General features: G+C 38.7%; 2 protein-coding genes across 3 annotated transcripts in view; one reads left to right on the forward strand and one right to left on the reverse strand.

The window, feature by feature from the left end:
- Positions 1-694: 694 nt before the first annotated feature.
- On the reverse strand, positions 695-11,036 carry mRRF2 (mitochondrial ribosome recycling factor 2). Its single transcript, XM_076127196.1, has 14 exons — positions 10,831-11,036; positions 10,517-10,645; positions 9,919-10,056; positions 9,013-9,201; positions 7,898-8,103; positions 7,056-7,358; positions 6,407-6,496; positions 5,797-5,986; positions 4,745-4,900; positions 3,845-4,067; positions 2,483-2,600; positions 1,910-2,005; positions 1,426-1,572; positions 695-861 (listed from the first exon to the last, which is right to left on the reverse strand). Exons 1-14 carry the CDS (start codon positions 10,973-10,975, stop codon positions 700-702), a joined length of 2,292 nt encoding a protein of 763 aa, XP_075983311.1. The 5' UTR covers positions 10,976-11,036; the 3' UTR covers positions 695-699.
- A 276-nt stretch (positions 11,037-11,312) lies between these two features.
- Positions 11,313-26,707, forward strand: part of Rat1 (5'-3' exoribonuclease 2 Rat1) — a 32,373-nt gene continuing 16,978 nt past the window's right edge. Inside the window, exons 1-13 of one of the 2 annotated variants that reach the window (XM_076126395.1) lie at positions 11,313-11,492; positions 14,680-14,919; positions 15,644-15,873; positions 16,492-16,598; positions 21,089-21,247; positions 21,626-21,933; positions 22,345-22,542; positions 23,122-23,217; positions 23,530-23,696; positions 24,266-24,434; positions 24,884-24,973; positions 25,586-25,742; positions 26,397-26,592. In XM_076126395.1, the coding sequence (XP_075982510.1) occupies positions 11,418-11,492; positions 14,680-14,919; positions 15,644-15,873; positions 16,492-16,598; positions 21,089-21,247; positions 21,626-21,933; positions 22,345-22,542; positions 23,122-23,217; positions 23,530-23,696; positions 24,266-24,434; positions 24,884-24,973; positions 25,586-25,742; positions 26,397-26,592 (2,192 nt within the window). In that variant the 5' untranslated portion in view covers positions 11,313-11,417. The remainder of the gene's footprint in view (positions 11,493-14,679; positions 14,920-15,643; positions 15,874-16,491; positions 16,599-21,088; positions 21,248-21,625; positions 21,934-22,344; positions 22,543-23,121; positions 23,218-23,529; positions 23,697-24,265; positions 24,435-24,883; positions 24,974-25,585; positions 25,743-26,396; positions 26,593-26,707) is intronic. The other variant, XM_076126397.1, reaches the window with a different exon arrangement.

The following is a 26,707-nucleotide window of genomic DNA, read 5'->3' on the forward strand; positions in this document are numbered from 1 at the left end:
CATATGAAGTATGTCTAGCTAAACCTACCCTAGTACTAACCTAAGAGATGACACTAAAAGCACGTAGATAGAATTCAGACATAAAGCCCAAAGTTTTAGTGCAAAATACGACTCTAATGTCATTGAAATATGGCTGTTAATTTAAATTTGTAATAGTCGTTTATTCCTTAGTGTCCTTAATTTCATCGACTGAGTTTGGCGACCCCAATCTTTAATGAAATAGTATGACATGTCCTTTCCTCTCGTGTTAGTTATTACTAGCTGACCCGCGCAACTTCGCTTGCGTCACATAAGAGAGAATGGGTCAAAATTTTACCCGTTTTTGTAACCTTTTTTATTGCTACTCTGCTCCTATGAGTCGTAGCGTAATGATATATAGCCTATAGCCTTCCTCGATAAATGGACTATCTAACACTGAAAGAATTTTTCAATCGGACCAGTAGTTCCTGAGATTAGCGCGTTCAAACAAACAAACAAACAAACAAACAAACAAACTCTTAGTATAGATTATATTGGCCGCCTTTACACATACACTCTATCGCACGTTCTTAGGAGCGGTTCGCTTGCGATTTTCTTCGATTGTTATTTCACGAGCGATAGAGCGTGTGAATAAAGGCACCTATTCCGTGCGTAAGATGCTCTTTTGTGTTCTAAGTATACACATACTCTTTACATAATTTAAGCTAAGACTTAATTTTTCTAAAAGCCTGTGACGCTTTTAATCGCCTTCTCCTCATCGTATGGCGACATCTGCTGGTAGGAATGGAACTCCATTGTGAAGGTGGCCAGCCCGGAGGACAGCGAGCGAAGAGTTGACGAGTAGCCCAGCAGCTCTGATAGCGGGGCGAGGCAGTCTATCACCTGGGAATGATAACAGTCGTTAAGATATGTCAAAGGCTTCAAGTGGCTTGAATAACTTTGATGCTAGGTTGACCACTAACTATACCATAAATTATAACAGATACATAATATTATATAAGAGTATCATGTCTATTATACCCGAAGGTGTAGATGTGTTTGAAATACACTCACGTTACGCCATTAACAATGTAAGTTCCATGTAATAACAGGGACAAGCTTATTAAATCCACAGTTATGCTGATGTAGATCAAAGCTTCGTTACCCTAGTTATCTTTCACTTATTCACAAGCTATATTGGCCCTTAGAAATTAACAATGATGTAAGCAATGTTATCTGTTATCTCCGTGTTTCGGAAGGCACGTTAAATTGTGAGTTCCGGCTGTCATTTTCAAAAATCTTTGACAGTTGTTAACAGTAGTCATAAGCTTAATAGTCTGACAACCAGTCTTACCGAAGGGTATCGTGTTATAACCCAGGTAACTGGGTTATGGAGGTCAGGTAGGCAGTCGCTCCCAGTAAAATACTGTAGTATTGAAATAGATTGATTTTTTTGAGGATAATTACCTTGTTCTGGTGTCGCACATGTATATGTTGTATGATGGTGCGGCGGCGCGCCAGGTCGGCCAGCACGCGCGAGGAGTGCGACTCCGGAGACACCACCTCCAGGCTCATCACCGGCTCCAGCAGCATCGACTCGGATGCCTCGAACACCTGGATAGTATAGTAGTATAATTTATGATTAAGTAATTAAGTTTTGGTGGTCGAATGTTTCAGAAAATAAACAATTTTTGGGACAAAACCAAATACTAATATTATAAATGCGAAAGTAACTCTGTCTGTCTGTCTGTTACTCGTTACTGTTACTGAAAAATAGTTGATTTTCAGTCTTGAGTCACTTTGGTTATTCGTTTTCTTGTTGTCCATATATTATTTGTAACTCTTAGCATACTGACGTTGCTTTCGATTTTTTTAGTCACTGATATTCGTTGAATGCTCAATACAATTTATTTCCGAGTAATCAGTAAAGTATGTCAAATTGGGTACGAACCTTTCGTAAGCACTGCGCTACACCTGCTGTAACCACTGAGTCAGAGGTGCCTCGTCCGATCTCGAACCAGTGTAGTGTCACTTGTACATCTACTACCTGCAGGAACAAGATATAATTAATAAACATCGAAGTTCATATCCACTCGTCAATTTAGACACGAGTAGAACATCGCATCTTTTTTTGATCATTTATAACGTAGAAAATATAATAATTATGATAAACAAAAACCCATTACTGCCCCACTGCTGGGCAAGGGTCTCCTCCTGTAATGAGGGAGAGGTTAGGCTTAGAGTCCACCACGCATACCAATTGCATAGGTACCTTCAAGAACTGTTCTAAAGAACTCTTTGGCAAGCAAGGTTGCATCACGATGTTTTCCTTCACCGTAGGAACAAGTGATAATTATTTCTAATACACACATAACTTGGAAAAGTCATTGGTGTATTCCTTCAGGTTCGAACCTGCGACTACTTGCATGGGAGGTACTAACTTATACAACTCGGCTATCACTGCTACGTAGAAAATATAATCAAATAGATATTATTACTGTATTAAGATAAGTTAGATACGTACGGGGCATCCAAGTTTAGGTCCGTGCATGATGGCGGTGCTGACGCCTTGTTTGATAGCAGACAGATGTCGCGGGTGTAAGTGAGACAGGTTGGCAGCACTGTCGCCGCTCTTGTCCAACCTGTTGCATAACATTATTTACATAATTGTTCATTTGAATATTAAAGTAAATTCTAAGAGACAGTTTCGCAGCTTATGAATAAATGTCAGATAACCTAATAGAAATAGTGAACGTGATACAATAGATAACGTAGACAGTAAATGTATGAAAATTACTGTATAAAGTCCATCACGGTCCTGTTTGACAAGATGTATGGTTGTGAATGAGGCAAGGAAAGTTTGTCAGTATCAAGTGGCATTCTTTGATCTCTGCCTACCCCTAAGGGAAAATGTTTAATATTATGTATGTATAATACAACATACAATCACATCTTTGTTCTATGAGGTAAGGCAGAGACCAAAGAACGCCACTTGGTACTATATAACAAACTTCCCTTGCCTCATTCACATCCACACATCTTGTCATACAAGACTATACTCTTTAAAATATAGCTTGATTAAAATGACAGTTCTAAGCAAAACAGAGCACACAACTTTGTAGTGACGTCTAACGAGTATTACAAATTGAAACACGAAAAATCTGTCTTGTCTAGCATTATAACTATTTTTTAAATACAGATCCTCAATTAGAAATCAGAATAATTCAATACAATCAGCCTTTAAACTAAAAATCAGTACTATTTTCTTTAGTTTTAAAAATAAACCTAATAATTTTCAACCTCTCTACAAGGCTACGTCATGTTGCAAAAATTTTAGTGAGGAGACACAATAGATAAGAGTAAATCATCTGATTAATCGTTAATCGCGAAGTACACTTTGATACTATTCGTGACCAAGAATTAATAATTAATCTCCAAGATTGTTCCAGCGATTCTGATGATAGCGATGAGGATGATACTGATTTAGGATGCGCACTATTAACTGCGCATCCTATATTACTATCATCTTCATCCCTATCATCAGAATTGCACCATTAACCGAATAAATTAATTTTATTTAACTTTAATTTCATTGTTTTATTTAATTGATCGTAATTAATACTAAACTAGGAGAGGTCTCCGTGCGGTGTTAAAAGTAGGGCTGGTCGTCCTATACGAATTTGCTTAAACAATAAGATTTACAACAACAATTCGTAAAAAACTAATTCAAAAATAATTGAATCGAATATAATTATTTTAGATTCGATTTTTTCGCTATCGATTTTGATCAATACTTCTACAACCCTAGTCAAAACAGTTTGACATCTGTCATTCTAATCAAGCTATATTTTAAAGACTATAGTAAGTATTATATAATACAACTTACTTCAATATCTTATCATGCGGCACTCCCTTCACGTTCTTGGCCGACATGGTGATCTTGCAGAACTGCCTGTTGCCGCCCATCTTCCTGTCCACGAGCTGCGTGTGCCGCGCGGCTCCGAGCAGCGCCTCGCGGTAGGCTATCTGCAGCGGACCTAGTTCTACATCGATCTTGTACTCGCGGATTATACGCTCTTTTATTATGTCTAGATGTAACTCGCCCATGCCTAGAAAGGTAGATAAATAATAAGCAAGATAACTCGCACTATATAACTTAGTGTGATAGTAGCCACCTTTACACACACACACACTCTAATCGTGCATGAAACAACAATCGCGCGTGAAAGAGCGCGCGGACAAGGGGAAGGAATGACCACGCGCCGCGCTCATCTGTCCGAGCCCGCGAAGAAAATCGCTCTCTCAGAGCGCGCTGCTTTCCCGCGCGTTATCCTGTATGTTCCTAAGAACGTGCGATAAAGTGTATGTGTGTAAAGGCAACTTTTAGAATTGCGTGGCAGGTTACAGAATGCAATCTGCTACACATACATACATAATATCAAGCCTTTTCCTCATAGGGGTAGGCAGAGCAAAACATTTAATTTGAGAGCCTTGTAAGGTGTAAGGTTTGCTATACACACGTTCGGTTCGGCCATATTTACCGAACAACAAAACCGACTCGACTCACATATGTGGTTTTGCCGCCCGGCAAACATAAGGTTAACGGCTGGCGGTAGTATACAAAACCCAGAATTTAGAACATCAGTGAAGGTGGTAGAAGCTGACGGCGTCCCGTTTTATACAGCTTTTAGTAAGTAATGTAGATAAATTGTGTATGTCAAGGCTCTATACTAAGCTGCCGAGACTATAGTGGCAGTATGGCCAGGTATATAATATGTATACATACCAGCGAGTACCATCTGCCCGCTGTCCGGGTCGGTGGTGACCCTGAGGCTGGGGTCCTCTCGCTGCAGCTCGGCCAGCGCCGCCTCCAGCGCCGTCTGCTGAGACACGCTCGGAGGCTCGATGGAGCATAGGAATACTGGCTCCGGGATTGTGGTACCTGAGTTATAAAAAAATAATGCATAAATATCTTATCTTATACCTATAGCGTCACATAACAGAGAATGGGTCAAAATTTTCCCCGTTTTTGTAACATTTTTCACTGGTACTCTGCTCCTATTGGTAGTAGCGTGATGATATATAGCCTATAGCCTTCCTCGATAAATGGGCTATCTATCACTGAAAGAATTTTTCAAATCGGACCAGTAGTTACCGAGATTAGCGCGGTCAAACAAACAAACAAACAATCAAAAAATCCAAAAAATTAAACAATAAAAAAATCAAACAAACAAACTCTTCAGCTTTATAATATTAGTATAGATTGCCACGAAGTGGAAGCCACAAGATGGTCGGCGGCGAAGAGGAAGGCCCAAACGGAGATGGCGGGATGACCTAGATGCGTTCCTGGATGGATGGCCAGACGCAACAATCGGTCGACGGGATTGGAAACTCATGGGAGAGGCCTTTGCTCAGCAGTGTGATATAAAAACAGGCTAATAAAAAAAATCTTATGATGAAACTAATGCATAATTTATCCATTAATGTCCCACTGCTGGGCAAAGGTCTCCTGCTGTAATGAGGGAGGGGTTAGGCCTTGAATTCACCACGCTGACTAAGTGCAGGTTGGGGACTTTGCATACCTTCAAGATAAGAACTGTTCTAAAAAACTCTCAGGCATGCAAGGTTGCAACACGATGTTTTCCTTCACCGTTGGCAGAAGTGATAATTATTTCTAATACACACATAACTTCGAAGTCATTAGTGTGCCTCGGGTTCGAACCTGCAACTGCTTGTGTTGGCTGGATCCAGCTTCTACCACTAGGCTATCACTGCATACTAAAAAGCACATCATATCATATCATCACATAAAAAAAAATGAAAACTAAGAAGTCTTACCAATGCCTAAAAGTACATCAGCTAACTCCTCATTACTCGGTTCAGTCTCCATGGCTTGCAGCCTCTGCCGGGCGCTGGGCAGCATCAGCTGGTCCTTGGCGCCAGGTTCCTGCAGCCACTTGGCCAGGTGAGTCTTGGCGCGGGTGGCGGCTGCCTGCGTGGACGTCACCAGGTCTCCTGTCATGGTCCCCTGGGGAATACTGCGGTGGTTATTGCAAGCTGATGATATTAAGGTGTAATTTTGAATAGTTGACTACCTCCGTGGCGCAATGGTTAAGGTCGCCACGCCGCTACCATGGCGTCGGTAGGTCGTGGGATCGATTCCCACACAGGACAATTATTTGTGCGATCCAAAAACAATTGTTCAGTTCCGCGGGGACTTTTACAAACACACAAACAAGGGACACAAAGCACGAACAGACCCGAAACAATTATTTGTGGATCGCACAAATAATTAATTGCTTCGTGTGGGAATCGAACCCACGACCTCCCGACGCAACGGTATTGGCGTGGTGACCTAAACCACTGCACCAAGAATTCTGAAGAAAGACATGAATAGTTTTTTTCACACAATTTGTTCTAAAAATCTAGTGCTATATAAAATGTTTACCTTCAAGGAGCTGACGACGGCGATGTTCCCCGCGGTGACCTTCTCGACAGGCTTGTATTCATCAGCCAGAGCCACGTATAACGCACCGATCTGTTACATAACATATAGGATATTAGTTTCCTTGTAACCCATTACTGTCCCACTGCTGGGAAAGGGTCTCCTCACAAACGAAGGAGGGGTTAGGCCTTGAGTCCACCACGCTGGCCAAGTGCGGGTTAGGGACTTTGCATGCCCTCAATAAATGTATTAAACAAATTTTAGGCATGCAAGGTTTCCTCACAATGTTTTCCTTCACCGTTAAAGCGAGTGATAATTATTTGTTATACACACATAACTTCGAAAAGTCAATGGAGTGTTGCCTCGGATTCGACCTGCGACCACTTGCGTGGGAGCTGCCGACTTAAACCACTCGGCTATCACTGCTTACTTATCAATATAAGTACGTATTTACAAGTCTATAAGAATGTTTATCAGTTATTTGGTTACCATAGTACAAGCTGTGCTTAGTTTTTAATCAAATGACCGCGTGTGAGTTGTCCGATGATATTTATTTATAGTTATTAATTCATAAATTCTCTAGTCTCTACTCTATACCTACTCCTATGGGCTAAAAGCGTGATTTAATGTATGTAAGAACTTTTATACTAACCTGTTCACTCTTATCTTGTCCCAAATTATAAATCTTCTGTCCTTTACTTATCTCTCCACTATACAGCCTCAGGAAGGTCAACACTCCTCGCTGGTCATCATGCTGGACTTTAAACGCCCTGGCAGCCAGGTCGTTGGTGAAGGTCCTGTACAGCTTGTGACCTTCAGCTGGTGATGGAAGGTAGGAGATGATGCCGTCCATCAGGGTCTGGACTCCGATGTTCTTGTATGAACTGCCGCAGAGCAGCGGGAAGGCTTTCATTGATAGTGTACTGCGACGGATTGCTTGTTCCAGTTCTTTTGGCTAGAGAAAAACATATATACACGCTTTCATGTCAAAACAACTGAATTGATTTTCGAGAAATTTGGAATAACAATAGCTAATTGATTCCAGACAAATAAGCAACTATTTTCTACTAAAACCCACGCAGGATAGAGATGCAACGTCAATATGGATAAGTTCCTTAAATGATGCTCAGACACTAGGTCTAGTTCCAGAAGTCTATAGAAGCACCAGAGGCAATAGGATAGTGCCCAGCAGTCTGGGACTGTATGAGTTACTGTAAAAACCATCTTCCTCGGCGCAGTGGTAAAGTTGGCTGCCACGCCACTACTAGTGAGTTGGAAGGTGTTTGGTTCCATTCTCAAATAGAATAAATATTTGTGTAATCTACAGATTCTGTAGATTACACAAATATTTATTCTAGTATTCTAGTAGACACAAAGTTTGTGTATAGACTTTGTGTCCATTGTTTGCATCTTAATAAATTCTCGAGATCAGTTCATAAGGTGGGAGTTGACTTAAAAAAAAAGGAAAATAAAATAAAGGTTTCATAATCTTACCTTGATGTCTAAAGTCTCCTGTGCAATAATAGTGTCAGCGAGTTGGTCATCGATCCCAGACAGAGTGTCCACGAGCTCCTTATGAGCTGTCATGGCGGACTCCCACTTGCGGCCATCTTCCTTCTCCGTCAGTCTACGTCGTGAGAAGTTCTGCCCTCGACCGTGGGTCCAGATCACTTCTTCTAAACTTAGCAGATCTATTAAACCTGAGAACGAAGGAAAACGTGAAATTCAAATAACAAAAGGCATAATAGCTATTTTTATTTTTTTGTCCGTCTGGTAGATTGTAAAAAAATATCATACAATACTTATTTTTTTCATCAAGGAACAATATTAAGTTATTAAGGACCTAATATCGTCACTTTGTAGTACATTTTCTACTAAAACGTGACGTCGTGCAATTTTTAACTCAATGTATCGGCGTAATTACGAGATTTTGAACATAAAGAAATAATATGTGTATGATCTAAAACCACCTTAAGCACTGCGCCACGGAGGACGTTATAGTAAGTTATAATTTATTACACTACAGATATAGAAATGTTATGAGTATCTTAAATTGAAATACATACATATATATATACCCAGTCGCGCTGGGCAAGTCAGTCCGGGTTGTTGTCATCTATACTAATATTATAAAGCTGAAGAGTTTGTTTGTTTGTTTGTTTGAACGCGCTAATCTCAGGAACTACGGGTCCAATTTTAAAAATTCTTTCAGTGTTAGATAGCCCATTTATCGAGGAAGGTTATAGGCTATATATCATCACGCTACGACCATTAGGAGCAGAGTACCAGTAAAAAATGTTACAAAAACGGGGAAAAAATTTACCCATTCTCTCTTATTTGACGCAAGCGAAGTTGCGCGGGTCAGCTAGTTTAAGATAACAGGCGCTAAGCCATGTCAAATCCCTTTCAGGCGGCTTGAACCATTTTTACACTAGGTTGACATAAATAAAAACTGTCAACTTTATAAAGATTCATCTGAATATTTATTATTAGTTACTAAAGGCCAGTCACACGACAAAAGTCCGTATTAAAAGCTGGGAAAAAAATTACAATCTACCTATCTTAATAGCACCTTATATAATTAACGAAATATAAGTAAATAGTCATACCTATCAATTTATCCTCATGTCTAACATCAGTATGCAGCAGCAGTGGCTCGGCGTGCAGCTTGTCTCGCACGGAGCGGGCGCACGCGGCCGCGCTCGCATCGCTCCGGTCCATCTTGTTCAGGTACAGGATGCGGGGCACGCGGTACCCGCTAGCTTGGCGCCACACTGTGAGGGTCTGGGCTTCCACGCCTAGGGATATGATGATAGGACGAAGAATTGCTAAATTAACGCCGCGTCCAGACGAGTATAACGTGCAATGTAACGTGAATAGGGATGATGACTAATTTTGTTTTTTTTAGTCCATCTAGTAGATTGCGAAAAATAATTACACACATATTTGCCATTTTTGTGCTTAATTAAATTATAACCGCGATACATTGAGTTGAAAAGTCGCATGACGTCACGTTAGAGTACAAAATGTACAACACCGTGACGTCATTGGCCTCCACTCCATAACAGTAATGCTTTTTAAGTAAGTCACTTTATTGGTTGTTACTGGCGGCCTAATTATAATTTATGTTCTAATACCTTGGAAACATCCCTATTCAATGTGTGGTATGTATTGCAAATGTAACATGACATTACATGGTGGATTACATTAGACATTAAAATAGGAGTGGGCTAGTTACATCTCTTGAATGCATACAGTAAAATAGACTTGACAAATAATAGTGAGCAATAGTCCATTAACAACAAAATCTGTGCTGCAGAAATTGGTTGTGCAATATTTTGTTTCAATCATAATGCACACTACATAAATATACCCAACTGTATTTCCAACACAAAGCAACCTAATTATTATTATGTTTCAACATTAGTACTATTAAGAGGCTATCAACCTGATTACAGGAATACCTAAAATAGTGCTAAAACATCTGGTAGTTTCCTTGGAGTGTGGTATCTCACCTGCTGAAGCATCCAATACTATGACAGCTCCATCTAGCACAGCAAGGCTCTGTTCCACCTCCATGGTGAAGTCTATGTGTCCTGGAGTGTCTATCAGATTGATCTGACTGTCTCGCCAGGGGAACGATACTGCTGCAGCTGTTTACAACAAAAATGTATACTTTAAGTGCTACATCAAAAAACATTGTGATGAAACTTCACATGCCTATAAGTTTTTTAAAGCTGTTCTTGAAAGAATACAATGTTGTGACCAGCATGGTGGGCTTCAGAAACATTAATTTCCTTGTTTGAAAATCAAGCTACCTTATTTGAAGAGTTATTGTCCAGCAGATGATACTTGTCAGCCAGTTGGAACTAGTTGGAAGTCATAAAAATATTATATAAGTAGATTTCTTGAGCCATCATTTATAAATTAAGTAAACCTTCTGTTTTTATTTTTATTTTCTACTATTGTAGCCAGTTTATCACTGCACAGGATTTTTAGAACAAACTATTTTTAAAAAAATCTCTGGTATTAACAGGTTAAAGGTATGATTTTACGTATAAATGTATATTTAAGATTTGATAAAGAAACTCAAAAAACATTAATAATACTAACATGTAATAGTTATTCCTCTCTGCCTTTCCTGTTCCATGTAGTCAGTCACTGTGTTACCATGATGGACCTCTCCCATGGACCGGATAGTCCCAGAGTAGAACAGCATTCGCTCTGTCGTTGTTGTTTTACCTACAAATTTAAATATTCATAGAAAATGAGCACCTTGTTATGTAAACAAATACAAAGTTAGGTTAGGAACTTAAATATGTAATTTCAAGTGATATTATGTTATAGATGGATGAATGATTAAGTTAAGAGCATATTTGTGGGGAAAATGCCGATAATAATTAGTGCGAAGTTTAAATAATCATAACCTGCATCGATGTGAGCTAAGATCCCAATATTACGAATGTTTTTCTCTTTTCCTTCATTACTGGAGTAGAATCTATGAAGCCGGGCGGTTTTTAGCAATTTGCGATAGTAGTTTATGTAACAAAATGTTCTCATTTTTACAAACATTATCACTGAAAACAGTAAAATCTAATTAAATCTAATAACCCAACCAAATCGATGCCGCATGACGTTGACATTCAAGTGACATTCTCAAAAAATTGGCATATTGTTTGCCGTTCATCATTAGGTATATTTAAAAAAAGCATTCATTTACCCCGTTCTCATGAAAGTTAAAACACAATCAAGAACAAAGATGCAGAATGGAAGTTTTGGATACTATTTAAAAATAAAGACAATAACATTATAAATGCATATTCTCCAAAAAAAGCTCGATATCAATAACCTATTTATTTCGGAACGAATTCGCTCTATCCGTCTCTTTCCATTTCTCTCTCTTTCACTCCTTAGAAATGGCATCTGCGTCAATTTGATTTGTTTGTGTTGAATACGTGACAAAACAATAAGCGCAGTGAAATTATCAAACCTGATAACTTAAGTGAAATTCAAGATGGGAGTACCAGCATTCTTCCGCTGGCTTAGCAGAAAATACCCAAGCGTCATAGTGGAATGTGTGGAACAGAGGGTAAAACATAACCTATAAACATACTGTTTGGTTCAAAGATTTATGTCCACAAAGCTGATTATTTATGTTTTTGGATGAATTTTTAGCATCACAATACGTTTTGCAAGTCTCTAGGCTAGATTGTTTTGGTATATGATGTATACATCCGAAGGTCATAAAGATTTTTTCAATAACAGCGTACAAGATTTCTGATCGTGAAAGTCCACCCCGCCAAAATGCTGGAGACGCTTATTTCCCTGTAGATTTATACATAGCCAACTCTAGACTATTACATAGTATACACATTTACAGCCACATGTTTGGATAATATTTTCACTGATATAATAGTTAATGATAGGAGAGTAATTAATCAACTAGATTCGGATCACTGTGGTCAATTTATTTCATTTACAAATAAGAATAAACATGTGGCTAAAAGAAAAATTACAATTGTACCCAAAACCGCTAATCGTTTTGAAAGTTTTAAAAATAAACTTGCTTCTAATTTACCACTTATAAAAAAGCACAGTAATCCTAATGATATGTACAATAACTTTTTTAATAGATTTTGCACTGAATTTGACTCGGTGTTTACTTCCAGAACGGTTACGGTCCAAGATAGCGCTACCTTTAGTGAATGGGCTACTATAGGCATATATAAGAGTAGGAGAAAACTTTTCGAGCTGTATGAGGAAAGGAATCACAATAGAAGTGAACATTTTCAAGAATATGTAAAAAATTACGCAAAATTATTTAGACAGGTCTGTAAATTAGCTAAGTCTCGTTACTTGAGTTCAAAGATTAAAAATAGTAATGACAAAATTAAAATGACTTGGAGAGTAATAAATAGTGAGACTGGAAATGTAAAGGGCCATGATCGTGAGTTTAGCTTGAATGTTGGTGGCAACACCATCTCAACGGATTCCGATGTGGCCACAGCTTTTGAGAAGTTTTTCACTGACATTCCAGTCTCGACTACCGAATCTTTGAACTCGTCACCTACTGTTGCTGAATCAATTCTGAAAGAAAATGTTAATATCTGTAATGCAATTTTTAGGTTTGACTATGTCTCGCATGTAGACATTATAAAAGCTTTTAATACTATAAATGTGAAAAATACTGTAGACCTTTGGGGTAATTCAGTAGTTATTACAAAAACTATTATTGACTTAGTTGCACCCCAATTAGCTGTAATATTTAACGAATGTGTAAGTGGTGGTGTGTTTCCTGATCGAATGAAAGATAGTAAAGTAATACCACTCTTCAAATCAGGCAGTACATCTGACCCCACTAACTTCAGACCTATTTCTGTACTGCCAACATTCAGTAAAATTTTTGAAAAATTAATATTAGATCAGTTACTTAGTTTTTTTAGTAAAAATAAATTATTACATAGCAAACAATTTGGTTTTACAAGGGGTCGCTCCACTATCGATGCTGGTGTTGAGCTTGTAAACCATATTTTTGATGCCTGGGAGGACTCACACGATGCTCTTGGCATCTTCTGTGATTTATCCAAGGCGTTTGACTGCGTCCCGCATGAAACATTAATCAGGAAGCTACATCACTACGGTGTACAAAATGCGGCTCTGAATCTTCTTATCTCCTATTTGAATAATAGGATTCAGAAAGTCGACGTAAACGGTGTACGATCTGCTGGGTCGGTGGTTAAAATGGGTGTGCCACAAGGTTCAATACTTGGCCCTTTTTTATTTTTATTTTTAATCTACATTAATGATCTACCTCATCTTGTTAAAAATAGTCACGAGATAGTATTATTCGCTGATGATACATCACTTTTATTTAAACTTAAACGACATCAAACTAATCTTGACGATGTGAATAATGCTATCTCTAAAGTGGTACATTGGTTTGATGTTAACAATCTGCTATTAAACGAGCAAAAAACTAAATGCATAAAATTTGTAACACCTAATGTCAAACCAGTGAAAACTTTGATAAAGATTAAGGAAGATGAGCTGGACCTTGTGGACACAGCCAAATTTCTAGGCATTACAATAGATTCGAAGTTACAGTGGGGTCCACATATATCACAATTGTCGAATAGACTTAGTTCTGCAGCCTTTGCGGTCAGAAAAATTCGCCAACTCACTGACATTGAAACAGCTAGGTTAGTATACTTCAGTTACTTCCATAGTGTCATGTCTTATGGAATTTTGCTCTGGGGTAATGCTGCCGACATCCAAACCATCTTTGTGCTGCAGAAGAGGGCTATTCGTGCAATTTATAACTTAGGCAGTAGACATTCACTAAGGGAAAAATTTAAGGAGATAAATATATTGACGGTGACAGGTCAATATATATATGAAAACCTAATATATGTACACAAAAATATAACACATTTCAAGAAAAAGAGCGATATACATAGCATTAATACACGAAACAAAAATAAACTTGTTATTCCAGCCACTAGGCTCCAAAAAATAAACAAATCCTTCAGAGGTCAATGTGTGCGATTCTACAATAAAATCCCTAGTGAAATCAAAAATTTAAGCTTCAATAAATTTAAATTAGTTATTAAACGCAACTTATGTTTAAAAGGCTATTATTCTGTTAAAGATTATTTGGACGATAATAAAGCTTGGGACTGTGCTGCTTCTACCAAGTCTATTTCAAATAATGTACTAATGTTTTAATGTACAATGTTTTACTGTGTCCTACCAATAAGTTTCCTTTTAAAGATTTTTACTATTTTTATTAGCTTAAATTTTAAATTAGATTTATTTACAGCTTTTCTTTGAGTGTACACAGTAAATCATCAAATCATCTTGTATCAAGCAAATTGACATTTTAAAAGAGCAAGCCGTGAGTTTCTTGCCGTTTCTTCTCACGAGCAACCAGCTTTTCCGAAACGGACAAAAGAAATACAAATACGTGACTATTTCAAATACTTTGTAAAAAGTTTACGAAATAAAGGATATTTTGAATTTGAATTTGAATTTGAATTTGAATTTATAATATACAAAACATTACATCATTAATGGCTACTGTTGTATCGCCAAATAGTTTTGTATACTGTGGAGAGTAATGTATGCTTTACTGTGGACTTTAAACATGGAACTTCTAGTTAGATTCTTACATTTCGTAGCTCAAAAGAAGCTAGAGCTACTGTATAGTATCAATTTACATCAAGAAGCCATAGCAACTATTTAACAAACATTCTCTTACGAAATTTTTTCTCTTTCAGCCTACCGATGTAGATGGCCAACTCGTTTACATAGACTCATCCCTCCCAAACCCAAATGGAGTGGAGTTTGACAACTTGTACCTGGACATGAACGGTATCATCCATCCGTGCACTCATCCTGAAGACAAGCCACCGCCCAAGGATGAGGATGAGATGATGGTGGCTATCTTTGAGTGCATTGACCGCCTGTTCCGTATTGTCAGGCCTAGGAAGCTGTTGTACATGGCTATTGATGGAGTGGTAAGATACTTGTAAAGTTTACCATCTAAGTGCTACAGAGTAGAGAAAAAAAAAATCATTCATCATTCTTAAAATGTGCTGACAAAAGTAGCAGTAGCATAAGAGTCCTAAGAAGCTACAACACCTACTTCATGTTATTTCTTCATCAACCAAAGGTAGACGGGGAGATAATGCTTTTAGTAATAAATCTGCTGTAATACAATAATCACAGATCTGTAAAAGAAGTTATAAATAAATAAAAAGTTGTGGTTTGAAACCTCACTAAGCATTTACATAACTGATTAATATAAAAACTCAGCTTAACATGATAGAGTATTCAAAAGCTTACCTTACTTATGTAAACAATCAAAGTACATGAAGCTGTAGTTAAATATAAACAAAGATACCTATATATATTTTAAATTAATTTATGTTCAATCTTTTATTATGATCTCACTAGTGAGATAGAAAAAGAAAAAGCATTATTCACAATAAACCAAGTCCACGAAGCGTATTTTAGCTACGCAATAAAGCGTCACACTCAACGGGAACCCAACAACCTGAAACAACCACACGAATCCCTTGATCATTAGCATAAATCCACGATAGCGTCGCGTCACCTGCAATCTCCGTGCCTGTCCTACATAAACCCTGTAATAACCTGCTGTTTGTAACCGCTGAAACCGGTAAGTGTGTATTAACCATCACTGTAAGAACTGTCTTAACTGCTTTCCTTCTCCATCAGGCTCCAAGAGCCAAGATGAACCAGCAACGTTCCCGTCGGTTCCGTGCGTCTAAGGAAACCCAGGAGAAGATTGAGGAAGTGGCTCGTATCCGCTCCGAACTCAAGGGTAAAGGCGCTTACCTTCCTCCGGAAAGGCCTAAGGAGGCTCACTTCGATTCCAACTGCATCACACCTGGAACTCCGTTTATGGACCGACTCAGCAAATGCTTGCATTATTATATACATGACAGGTTTGTGACATAAATATTTTATTTAAAAGTGTCTGTATTTGAATAACAAAGTGCTGTAGATTTTTGGGTGTTACTAAAGCAACTGATTGAACCTAGACTGGATTATTTTTGGTGTCAATTGACCCACGCGGCAATAAGCCATGGGTTGTCAATCAATAAAATTGATTTATACATTTTATTCAGCAATATTATAAAGAGCAGAAAAAATATTTATTCTTTTCTATTGGTTGGATTGAAGCAGTGATAGCCGAGTGGTATAAGTTGACACCTCCCACGCCAGTGGTCGCAGGTTCGAACCCAAGGCAACACACCAATGACTTTTCGAAGTTATGTGTGTATTAGAAATATTAGAAATAATTATCACATGCTCCAACGGTGAAGGAAAACATCGTGAGGAAACCTCGCATGCCTAAAAATTTGTTTAAACATTTATTGAGGGCATGCAAAGTCCCCAACCCGCAATTGGCCAGCGTGGTGGAATCAAGGCCTAACCCCTCCCTCATTACGGGAGGAGACCCTTGCCTAGCAGTGGAACAGTAGTGGGTTAAATTTATTTATTATTGGTTGGATGGCATAAGTATTAAAAAAAATGATTAAATAGTTTTTGTTTATCGACAGATTAAACAACGATCCTGGATGGAAAGGCATCAAGGTGATACTATCAGACGCGAATGTTCCCGGGGAGGGAGAACACAAGATTATGGACTACATCAGAAGACAGAGAGGTAACATCTTACATACTAATACTTTAGACTAACAATTTAGTAGAGAGCCTTGTATGTAACGGTTGTAACTGGTGGATAATAATATACAGGGTGTAACAGACAGGCTACCGAAAACGAAAAAAAAAATGATTCTAGACATGATTCTGGTGCTTATGGCGTTGAAAATTTTCATCGCTTTTTTCATGATTTTTCCGATTTTTTATGCGTTTTTTTTATTTTTTTTCGGTATTATTTCGTTAATACTACACAGTGCAACATGAATATGAGAAAAAATCCGTCATATTACTGTTTTTCACAAAAAACAGCAATGGATTAAAACAACGTATAAATTCGCTATCAGCTGTCCGCGGCCAACGACACCGCGCCGGCGGCGTACGGCCGCGACGGTCGACGTCACGCCGTGTACCTACGCGCGCCACACAGACACGATTACGCACACAGCTGTCAGCCTCACTCTCACTAGTATGCAGCGTTACTTAGTATTTGTTCTTCTATGTTAAAAATGAAAATGACATAATTATCCCGCTCTCCGATAAAAGGTACATTAATAAGATTTAAAATGTGTGATATCTTATTATTATTACACGTACAAATACATACAGAACGACAAAAAATACTATTGATATTCTTTAGCGCTATAAAAATCTCTAATAAACAATTTAACAAGTATTGTCGCTTTGTTCTATTTGTTCTTGCAAACTTATTATTCTATTCGATATTTACACGCTCATTCATACAAGCGCGGTGCGACTCGAAAAGTAGATGGCCGTAGAGACGCGTGACGCCGCGACCGCGCATGGATGTTACATAGATGGGATGCGACAAAATGAATGCTAAGTAATTCTCCGGGGATAATGAATTATGATAAGTTAGTTTCTCTGATAAGAATATTAATGGATATTGATTGTTATCATTGTTATGTACCTACATTTTTTATGGTTTAATTAAATAAACGTTTCGTGTTTATTTTATTTACTTTAATCTGATTTTATGTTATTAAATATCAAAGTAGGTATTTTAAACTTACATCAATAATGTTTGTAATGTTATTCGGTATTTGAATAAAACTACAATGCAACGAGTAACAACTGTGACAAGTAAAAATAGTACCTAATGCCACATCAATATTTTATTGAATCTAATCTCTCGCTGGGATCCTAACTCGTCGCTCGTCACCAAATCGGCGGCGCGCGGGCGGACGGCGCGGAGGGAGCGGGTGGCGCGGGCGAGGGGCGGCGCGAGTGAGCGGAGAGGCGCCCGCGCCGGCGGCTCTCTTTGATAGTTCGAGCAATTCGCTCGCGGAAGACGGAAGCTCTTCACCGGTGTCGTTCGTTATGTCCTATTCGTCGTGTCGTGTGTGAACTGTTGTTTATTATTACTTGTTATTGTTTCGGTTTTGAGCTGTTAGTGTTTTTATTGTTATTATTTTTGTTGTTATTGTTTTCGAAGTGCAGTTGTGTTCGTAAATAGGAAGAAATGTTGATGTGCTATGTATGGTGAAGCACGTGGAAGTGCACGGCGTGCTCTGCACCTGTACGTCCGGATCCAAAGGTACCTACTCAAACTCTCGCCATACACCAGGTAATTGCGTGTTGAAAGACATTGATAACAATTCGTTTTAGCACTTTCTTATTATTGGTTACATTTTGCTATTATTGTTTGATTTCACGTAAGCCAAGTAGGTATCTACCTACTTACAATTTTACTATGAGCTATTGTAACATACGAGCGTACTTACGATACCTACCATAAACGATACATGAGATTGTTATCAAATAATACATAGGGTCATTTCGCCTGTTCGCGTCCATTTAGTGCAGTTAGCAAGTTTGAGGGAGAAAACAAAAATGTTGCAGCACTAGTTTCAATTAAAAAAATTATGTAATGTGGTGACTATATAGTCTAGTTTAATATTAACTTTCAATTTCGTTTGTAACATCATGAGTTTTTTTTAAGAAAATGCAAACCACAGAATTAGGCTTTTCACCTACTTTGCGTCCACAAAATCCAAATTGCGTCCACCCTGGGACTATTTCGCGTCCACCAGCTAAGAAAAGGTATGAGGGGGTGATATTATTAAAGAAATGTAAAGAAACACTAGATCTTATTAATTTATTTATTTAAGAATATACCTAATTATTAAAAAAATCTCTTGGACCTAAAACTTTTCCTGTTTTTGGACAGAAAGCAAAACCGCTTTCGTCTCCATTGAAAATTCATTTTGGATCACTTAAAATATCTTTCTGATTCATACTTTCCAAATATTATTCAAGTTCTCTAAACCACAATCTGATTGATTCTTCTGTTACTAGGGCTTTAGCTTTATTAATGCCCTCCGCATTCTTAAGCGATTATTCTTTATTTCTGGCCAAAAAAATTTCAATCCACTTTGACCTGGACGGTCATCTTTGAATTTATTTTTAATCTCCCCGTCTCGAATGATTTTCTGAACAGTATCCAATAATTCCTGTTTTTTCACTGGGAATCCACATTTGGATGTGTTGAGAAGCCATTCAACTACCTTTTTTTCACAATCTACACTTAGCGTTGGTTCTGGTCCCGGTTTCTTTACTCCATCTGGTCAGCGGCCACTGATTTTATCCAATATTGTGGTCTTGGGAATTCCATAATCTTTACATACTTGACTTACAGATTTCTTTTTCTCTCGAATATCGCTTAGAGCTTTCTTCAAATCTTCTTCTGTATAAGTTTCCTTTTCCTTCTTCTTATTTGACTCTAAAGAACTCATCTTAAACAGAAAAAAGAATTATAGAAAACATTTAATGGACCTACTAGATTTAAAATACTGAATAAAATAAAATATTAATATTCATCCTATTATCAGTATTTTACAAAAAATAAAGCGATTATTTAATAAAGACGGACGCGATTTGTTACAAGATTATAGCCTATAGGAATAGTGTGCGTCCACGTTTCGATCTATCTTTGTTACTTTTTCTACAATCGTAATAATGTGGACGCAAATTGGGTATTACAATTGTGTAACTTTAATGACAAAATGAACGAAAACCCAATTTGTTTTAATATTTTAATCACTTAAAAATAAACAACTAACTAAAACGTAAATGGATGAGTTCGCGTCCATCGTGGACGCAAAGTGGTAGTTTAATAAATTCAGTGTAGCACTTCGCGTCCACCCTGTTTTAACTATTTAATAGATAAAAAAAAGCAAATTAGTAATTAATATAATTAGTTTATGTTATGATTCATGTCTCGAAACATCTATGTGTCCTCAAGTTCACATAAAACATAAAGAGACTTACCGCCAAACGCACCGTTGCACACTATTTTTTTTACTAAAATCCCACACGTCCGCACTCCGTTGTTGAACAACCAAAATTAACTTTTTTTTTTACAGAGATTAATTAGGCACTCGGAGCTTTTGTCTATATGTGCGTGCTTCGTACAAATTGAGCTATTGACAGTTATAACATTCACGTTCTTCAGTGTGATATTACATTTATTTGCAAGTATTTTTATAGGCAGGTTCGAAAAATGGACGCGATTTGGGTGATGGACGCGATAGGGCGAACTTACCCTACTAGTGAGCGCATAGACGTGGTGGTACGCGTACGTACCGCTGATTGTTGGCAGCTCCTCGCATGATCAATTATTGTATCAACCACATTGTAAAACTTTTGGCGATTGAAAAGAGTGGCCGTGAGTTTCTCGCTAGCTCTTCTCATAAGGCTCTACCCCCTTTCCGAGCTAGTGGTAGATTCAGTAATTGTAACGACTATCGTAAGTGTCAACATTTGACCTAAATGAATAAATGATTTGATTTTGATTTTGATACCTACGACGCGTCGCGTCATGTCGTCGCTCAGCGCGCCGCCGCCGCCAGAAATCTCGTAGGCATGCGCGGAGATATATCGCGTTGTTCACTATACATTGAATGCTCAAAAATGACTAACTCGGGAACCAATCATTTCCGAGAAAAATGGTTGAAGTAAATTTCACGCATTTAGTGTCACAAAATTAACACTGAAGTTTTCGGTTAACCGTCGTTTACACCCTGTATATAAAATTTAGAATTTACAATAATACCCTCTTATTAATAAACACACTATAAACCTATTTTAGTTAAACAACTACTAAAATCTGTTTCCTCTTTTTCATTTCACTAAGGAGTGAAAGAAACAAAACAGTTTATTAGCCTCTCATAACTTCATATATTTTTATGAATAAGAGGGTAAATGTTTAAACACAGTTTTAAACAGCAAAGTACAAAAATTACAATTATTTATGGTCACACCTACGGTAAGTTTTCAACCGTATACGTTGACAGACGCACGTAGAGATACGTATACGCTTCTATTAATACGTACTCCATAGATTACGCTTTTAAAGTACATAGACGCTCAGTTCAAATACCAATATGTGGCTTAAACCACTAATATTCACCGACCGGCTAGCGTACTTGCTATAAGCGCCTCTGGGCCTACTAAACCTATTGCGTTTTTCTCCAGTGCAACCGGACCACGACCCCAACACACAGCACGTGCTGTGCGGCGCCGACGCTGACCTCATCATGCTGGGGCTAGCCACCCACGAGCCGAACTTCACCATCATCAGAGAGGAGTTCAAGCCCAACAAGCCCAGGCCTTGTGATGTATGTGGACAACTTGGTGAGTAAACAAGTTATTATTTATGGTGTTTTCACCATTAAATGTTTAAAAAGCTATTTCACATGTAATAATTTATTGCTATTCTTATTTTCATTTAACTCAGTTGTCTAGTTTTTAATTAGGAAACACACGACGAATAGGCTATACAATCCGCGTCATACGGTTCGATTTCCGTATAGGTTAAAGTATTATTCTGTTTTTCTAAATTCTAATAAAATATTCTCGAAAGTTGCCCTGAATGAACGGAAATAATAACATCAAAAACTTTCATGAAAGTGGGTGTATTTCTTACACCTCTGCTTTCGCCATCGTGTATAACAGGCTTGTTATTTTTACATTATGTTAAATTATACTAAATTCTATTCTATCCCTACACAGGTCACGAGATGAAAGAATGTACAGGCACATCACCCGACGCGGCCCTGGTCCGTTCAGACCCGGCCTTCGGTAACCAGGACTCCTTCATCTTCGTGCGGCTGAGTGTCCTCCGGGAGTACCTGGAGAGGGAGCTGCAGATGCCCGACCTCCCCTTCCCTTATGACTTCGAGAGGGCGCTGGATGACTGGGTGTTCATGTGCTTCTTCGTAGGCAATGACTTTCTACCTCATCTGCCAAGTTTGGAGATCAGGGAGGGTGCCGTGGATCGCCTAGTTAATTTGTATAAGAAGTGCGTTTATAGGACTAAGGTGAGAATAGTTTTTTTTGTATAAACCTTTCATTTATCGGTTTTGTTTTAATATAAGTCCTTACTTAGAAATAATACAGAGCTACTGCAATGATTATAGACTCAAAATTCAAATATAAATTCAATCTTTTCTTTTAAAGTAATGTAATCCTATATTGAATAGAGGGTAGGACATTCAAATCTAATAATAAACCACTTCTGCTAAGAAACAAAGCTAAGGAACTTTCAAATCTTTTCACTAAATTTTCAGTGTTTTGATTTTTTATGATTACCAGGTGGTTTACACTAAACTTAAAGAAAATCAATAATATAATTTCCTATATCATCATACTCAACATGACTCACCCAATCTCTCATCTTTCTATATACTTAAGTACCTCTACCCCTATATTTACGACTCCACCTCCCCCAGGGTTGGATCACAGACTCGGGCGACGTGAAACTAGAGCGAGTGCAGGTAATTATGACGGAGCTGGGCCACATGGAGGACGAGATCTTCAAGCGGCGCCACCAGAACGAACTCAACTTCAAAGCGAGAGATAAAGCTAAGAAGAGACAACAACAGCGACCCAACTTCGGACTGCTGGAAAAGACACAGTTTGCGCCACAGGTTAGTGTTTTTTCAACTCAATGCTGGGCAAGGGTCATACGGGAATGAGGGCGGGGTTAGGCCTTGAGTCCACCACGCTGGCCAATGGGGACTATGCCCTGAAGATTTTTTTGCCTTATTACTGTCTCAGTGCTACGCAAGAGTGTTTTCCCAAACGAGGGAGGTATTAGGCCTTAAGTCCACCACGCTGGCTAAGTGCAGGTTGGGGCTTTGTCCTGAAGATTTTTTTTTAAGTTATTACTGTCTCAGCGCTAGATAAGGGTCCCGAACGAGGAAGGTGTTAGGCCTTGAGTCCACCACGCTGGCCAATTGCGGGTTGGGGACTTTGAATAAACTGAAGTTTTTTTTATCTCTTACTGTTCTACTGCTTGGAAAGGGTTCCGTACGAGGGAGGTATAAGACCTTGAGTCCACCACGCTGGCCAAATGCGGGTTGGGGACTTTGCATGTCCTAAAGAAATTAAAGAAACTAATTTTAGGCACGCAGGGTTTCATCACGATGTTTTCCTTGACCGTTAGATGAAGAAATTAGAAATGGCTGTTTATATGTGTATATTAATATGTATATGTGTTATTGCAGGCGGTGGGTCAAGATCAGAACTCGTCCCGGCCTCTGGAGAACGTGCGTAGAGAAGCAGCCAACATACGACTCGCCGGCATGAACAGTGTCGCTGCGGTAATTATTACTACTCGCTTATTATACTTGTTGCTTACTTTACTGCCTCCGTGGCGCAGTGGTTAACGTCACCACGCCGCTACTATTGCGTTGGGAAGTCCTGGGCTCGATTCCCACGCAGTAAAAATATTTGTGCGCTCCACAAAATGTGATTAACATAAAATATGAGTTTATGAAGTAACAAAAAAATTGGCCCATTTTCACCACTTTCAAATAGCTTATCTATTTCCAAACATTTGCATTACGTTACCTAGCAGATAATTTATCTAGCACTTAAACAAGCTGTTAAAGTATTTATCTGTTACATAACAGCAGGAGGAAGAGTCGAGTGGTCGTGGTCGCAAGCGGACCGCGGAGGCGGCGGGGCTGGACGAGGACGACGACGACAAGCACGACGAGGTGCGCCTGTGGGAGGACGGCTTCAAGGAGCGCTACTACGAGAGCAAGTTCGAAGTTGCCAGGGATAACCTGGAGTTCAGGTAATTACTAAAAAATAATAATAAATTTAGTTAGTGTCCCACTGCGGGGTAAAGGTCTCCAGAAATAAGGGAGGGCTTAGGCATGCGAACCTGCGACCACTTGCGTGGAAGGTACCAACTTATACCACTAGGCTATCACTGCTCTTAATAATAATTATTATTAGTATCCCTACTTAATATAAAGATTATAAATCTGTTTATTACGACGATATACAGTTAAAAATATAGCCAAAATCGCTCAGTAGTTATTAGAGAAATGCAAAGTACCGAAGTCTATATGGCATTAAAGAAAAATAAAAGCTCGTTTCTGAAGAAGAACAGCTACGTGGATCTATACGTTATTTTGTGGATGGACAACCATATTATACGTAAAATTGTGGGTAATTTTCAAGGATTTTTGACAGTCATTACCGTTACTCAGAAGCTTGAAAGTCTGACAACCAAGCTTACTTGCTTGGGTTGTGGATATCCGATAGGCAGTTTCTCCATGTAAAATACTGATATTTAGCTGCACCAGGTGAGAACCAGAAAGCTGATATAGTAAAATTCGTGTCTGTTTTTCCCTTTAGGTACCGCGTAGCGCTCCAATACGTGCGCGGCCTGTGCTGGGTGCTCCGCTACTACTACCAGGGCTGCGCCAGCTGGAAGTGGTACTTCCCCTACCACTACGCGCCCTTCGCGTCAGACTTCGTCAACATATGCGGACTGTCCACCAAGTTTGAAGAAGGCACGCAACCGGTGAGACACTAACATTTTTATTTCCTTAAATATCTATACTAATATTATAAAGCGGAAGAGTTTGTTTGTTTGATTGTTTGTTTGTTTGTTTGTTTGAACGCGCTAATCTCCGGAACTACTGGTCCGATTTGAAAAATTCTTTCAGTGTTAGATAGTCCATTTATCGAGGAAGGCTATAGGCTGTATATCATCACGCTACGACCAATAGGAGCAGAGTAGCAACGAAAAATGTTACAAAAACGGGGAAAATGATGTCCCATTCTCTCTTCGGTGACGCAAGCGAAGTTGCGCGGATCAGCTAGTCAAATATAAACCGACTCGAAGCGATTACTGCACTTGTTCGGCTTGTCCCGATCGGGTAGTTCCTGCGAGTCCGAATTTGTTTTAAACATTCAGGCGTGACGATTTTGTTTGTTCACTGTTGTGTATTTAAATGTGTTTGTTTGCAGTTCCGTCCCCTGGAGCAGCTGATGGGTGTGTTCCCGGCGGCCAGTTCCACGCACGTGCCCAAACCATGGGCTAAACTCATGAGCGATCCTGTAAGTCACACGTCTACATTTTATATTGCCTAAATACTCACTTATGTTCGCAATATTTAGGTACTTAATATTCTTGATAGATGATAATTGTGTAGTTGACTATATAATATAACGAATTATTAATTTCTGCTTCTAAAAGGTTCACTCAAAATGCTCACGCTATATAATTATTTTATCAATAATAATATAGAAGTTAAAATTTCTTACAGACTAACATTATATTCGGCACTCATTTGATCTCAATGAAAATACAGTATTGTGACGTCACTATACCGTATTTCTATACTAAAATGTGTTTTTGTCATAATTATCGTAACTGATTCGACAATGTTTTCCTTTACCGGTAGAACATATAATTCTTCTGGAAGTGTGTATGTCACTGAACTTCTCTTAAACGACTGGACCGATTTTGATGAAATTTTTTGTGTGTGTTCAAGGGGATCTGAGAATGGTTTAAATTCGCAATTTTGTCCACTGGACAATGTTTTTTTAATTAATTTTTAATTTATTAGTAACGTGTAGACAGGACAACGTCTGTCGGGTTCGCTAGTAATAATATATTTTCAAAATAACACGGGCCTATTGCTTACTCATTTATTTACTTGTCCTTAGTACTCGCCGATAATCGACTTCTACCCGACGGACTTCAAGATCGACCTGAACGGCAAGAAGTTCGCGTGGCAGGGCGTGGCGCTGCTGCCCTTCGTGGACGAGGAGAGACTGTTCCAAGCGCTTGAACCTTACTACGAGGACCTCACTGAGGCTGAGAGTACGTAATCAAAACACTATTAAAAAAACAAAATGTTATAAGATTTTACCCGCTACTCTACACATTTAGTTATAGTAATGCTATAGCCTATTATGTGTTATCTATACTAACATTATAAAGCTGAAGAGTTTGTTTGTTTGTTTGTTTGAACGCGCTAATCTCAGGAACTACTGGTCCGATTTGAAAAATTCTTTCAGTGTTAGATAGTCCATTTATCGAGGAAGGTTATAGGCTATATATCATCACGCTACGACCAATAGGAGCAGAGTACCATTGAAAAATGTTACAAAAACGGGTAAAATTCTCTCTTATGTGACGCAAGCGAAGTTGCGCGGGTCAGCTAGTCCTTGTAGAAAATTAGGCCTTCTTTTGTTTTAATTGTAGTAAGTAGTTTTAATCACCATGAATGTGCAACAAATAGGAATAATCTGAAATATTTTGCATTTCATTTCGCCCGTAATTGAGTAACAAAGATCCATCCACAAATCCAAACTTTCGAATTACTAATATTAGAATAGATTTGATCATGTACTAGTTTGGAATTTAAAAGTACGATTTAGATTTGTAAGGAACATAGTACCGTATGAAAACACCCGGGCGATACAGGGGTGGACTTTGTAAATAGACACTAATAAATAATGTATTTCACCGTAGAACAGCGCAACATCCGCGGCCACGACCGCCTGTACGTGGGCACGGCCAACAAGAGCTACCAGCACGTGCTGGGGCTGTACAGCAGCGCCGGCTCCGAGCTGCGCGCGCTCGTCCACGACAAGCACAAGTACCCCTACCGCTCCGAGGGTCTCACCGGGGAAGTGCTGCTCAGTGCTGACAATGTGCTTATTGGCGGGTACGTACGCACACACACACACACACACGCATGCATACACACGCGCTACAAACGCTCACAAAAATGCTCAAAGGCACGGACATACGCACACAAACTTACACAAATGATCAAATGC

Source organism: Anticarsia gemmatalis, chromosome 19 (genome assembly GCF_050436995.1).
Source record: "Anticarsia gemmatalis isolate Benzon Research Colony breed Stoneville strain chromosome 19, ilAntGemm2 primary, whole genome shotgun sequence".
Lineage (NCBI taxonomy): Eukaryota > Metazoa > Arthropoda > Insecta > Lepidoptera > Erebidae > Anticarsia > Anticarsia gemmatalis.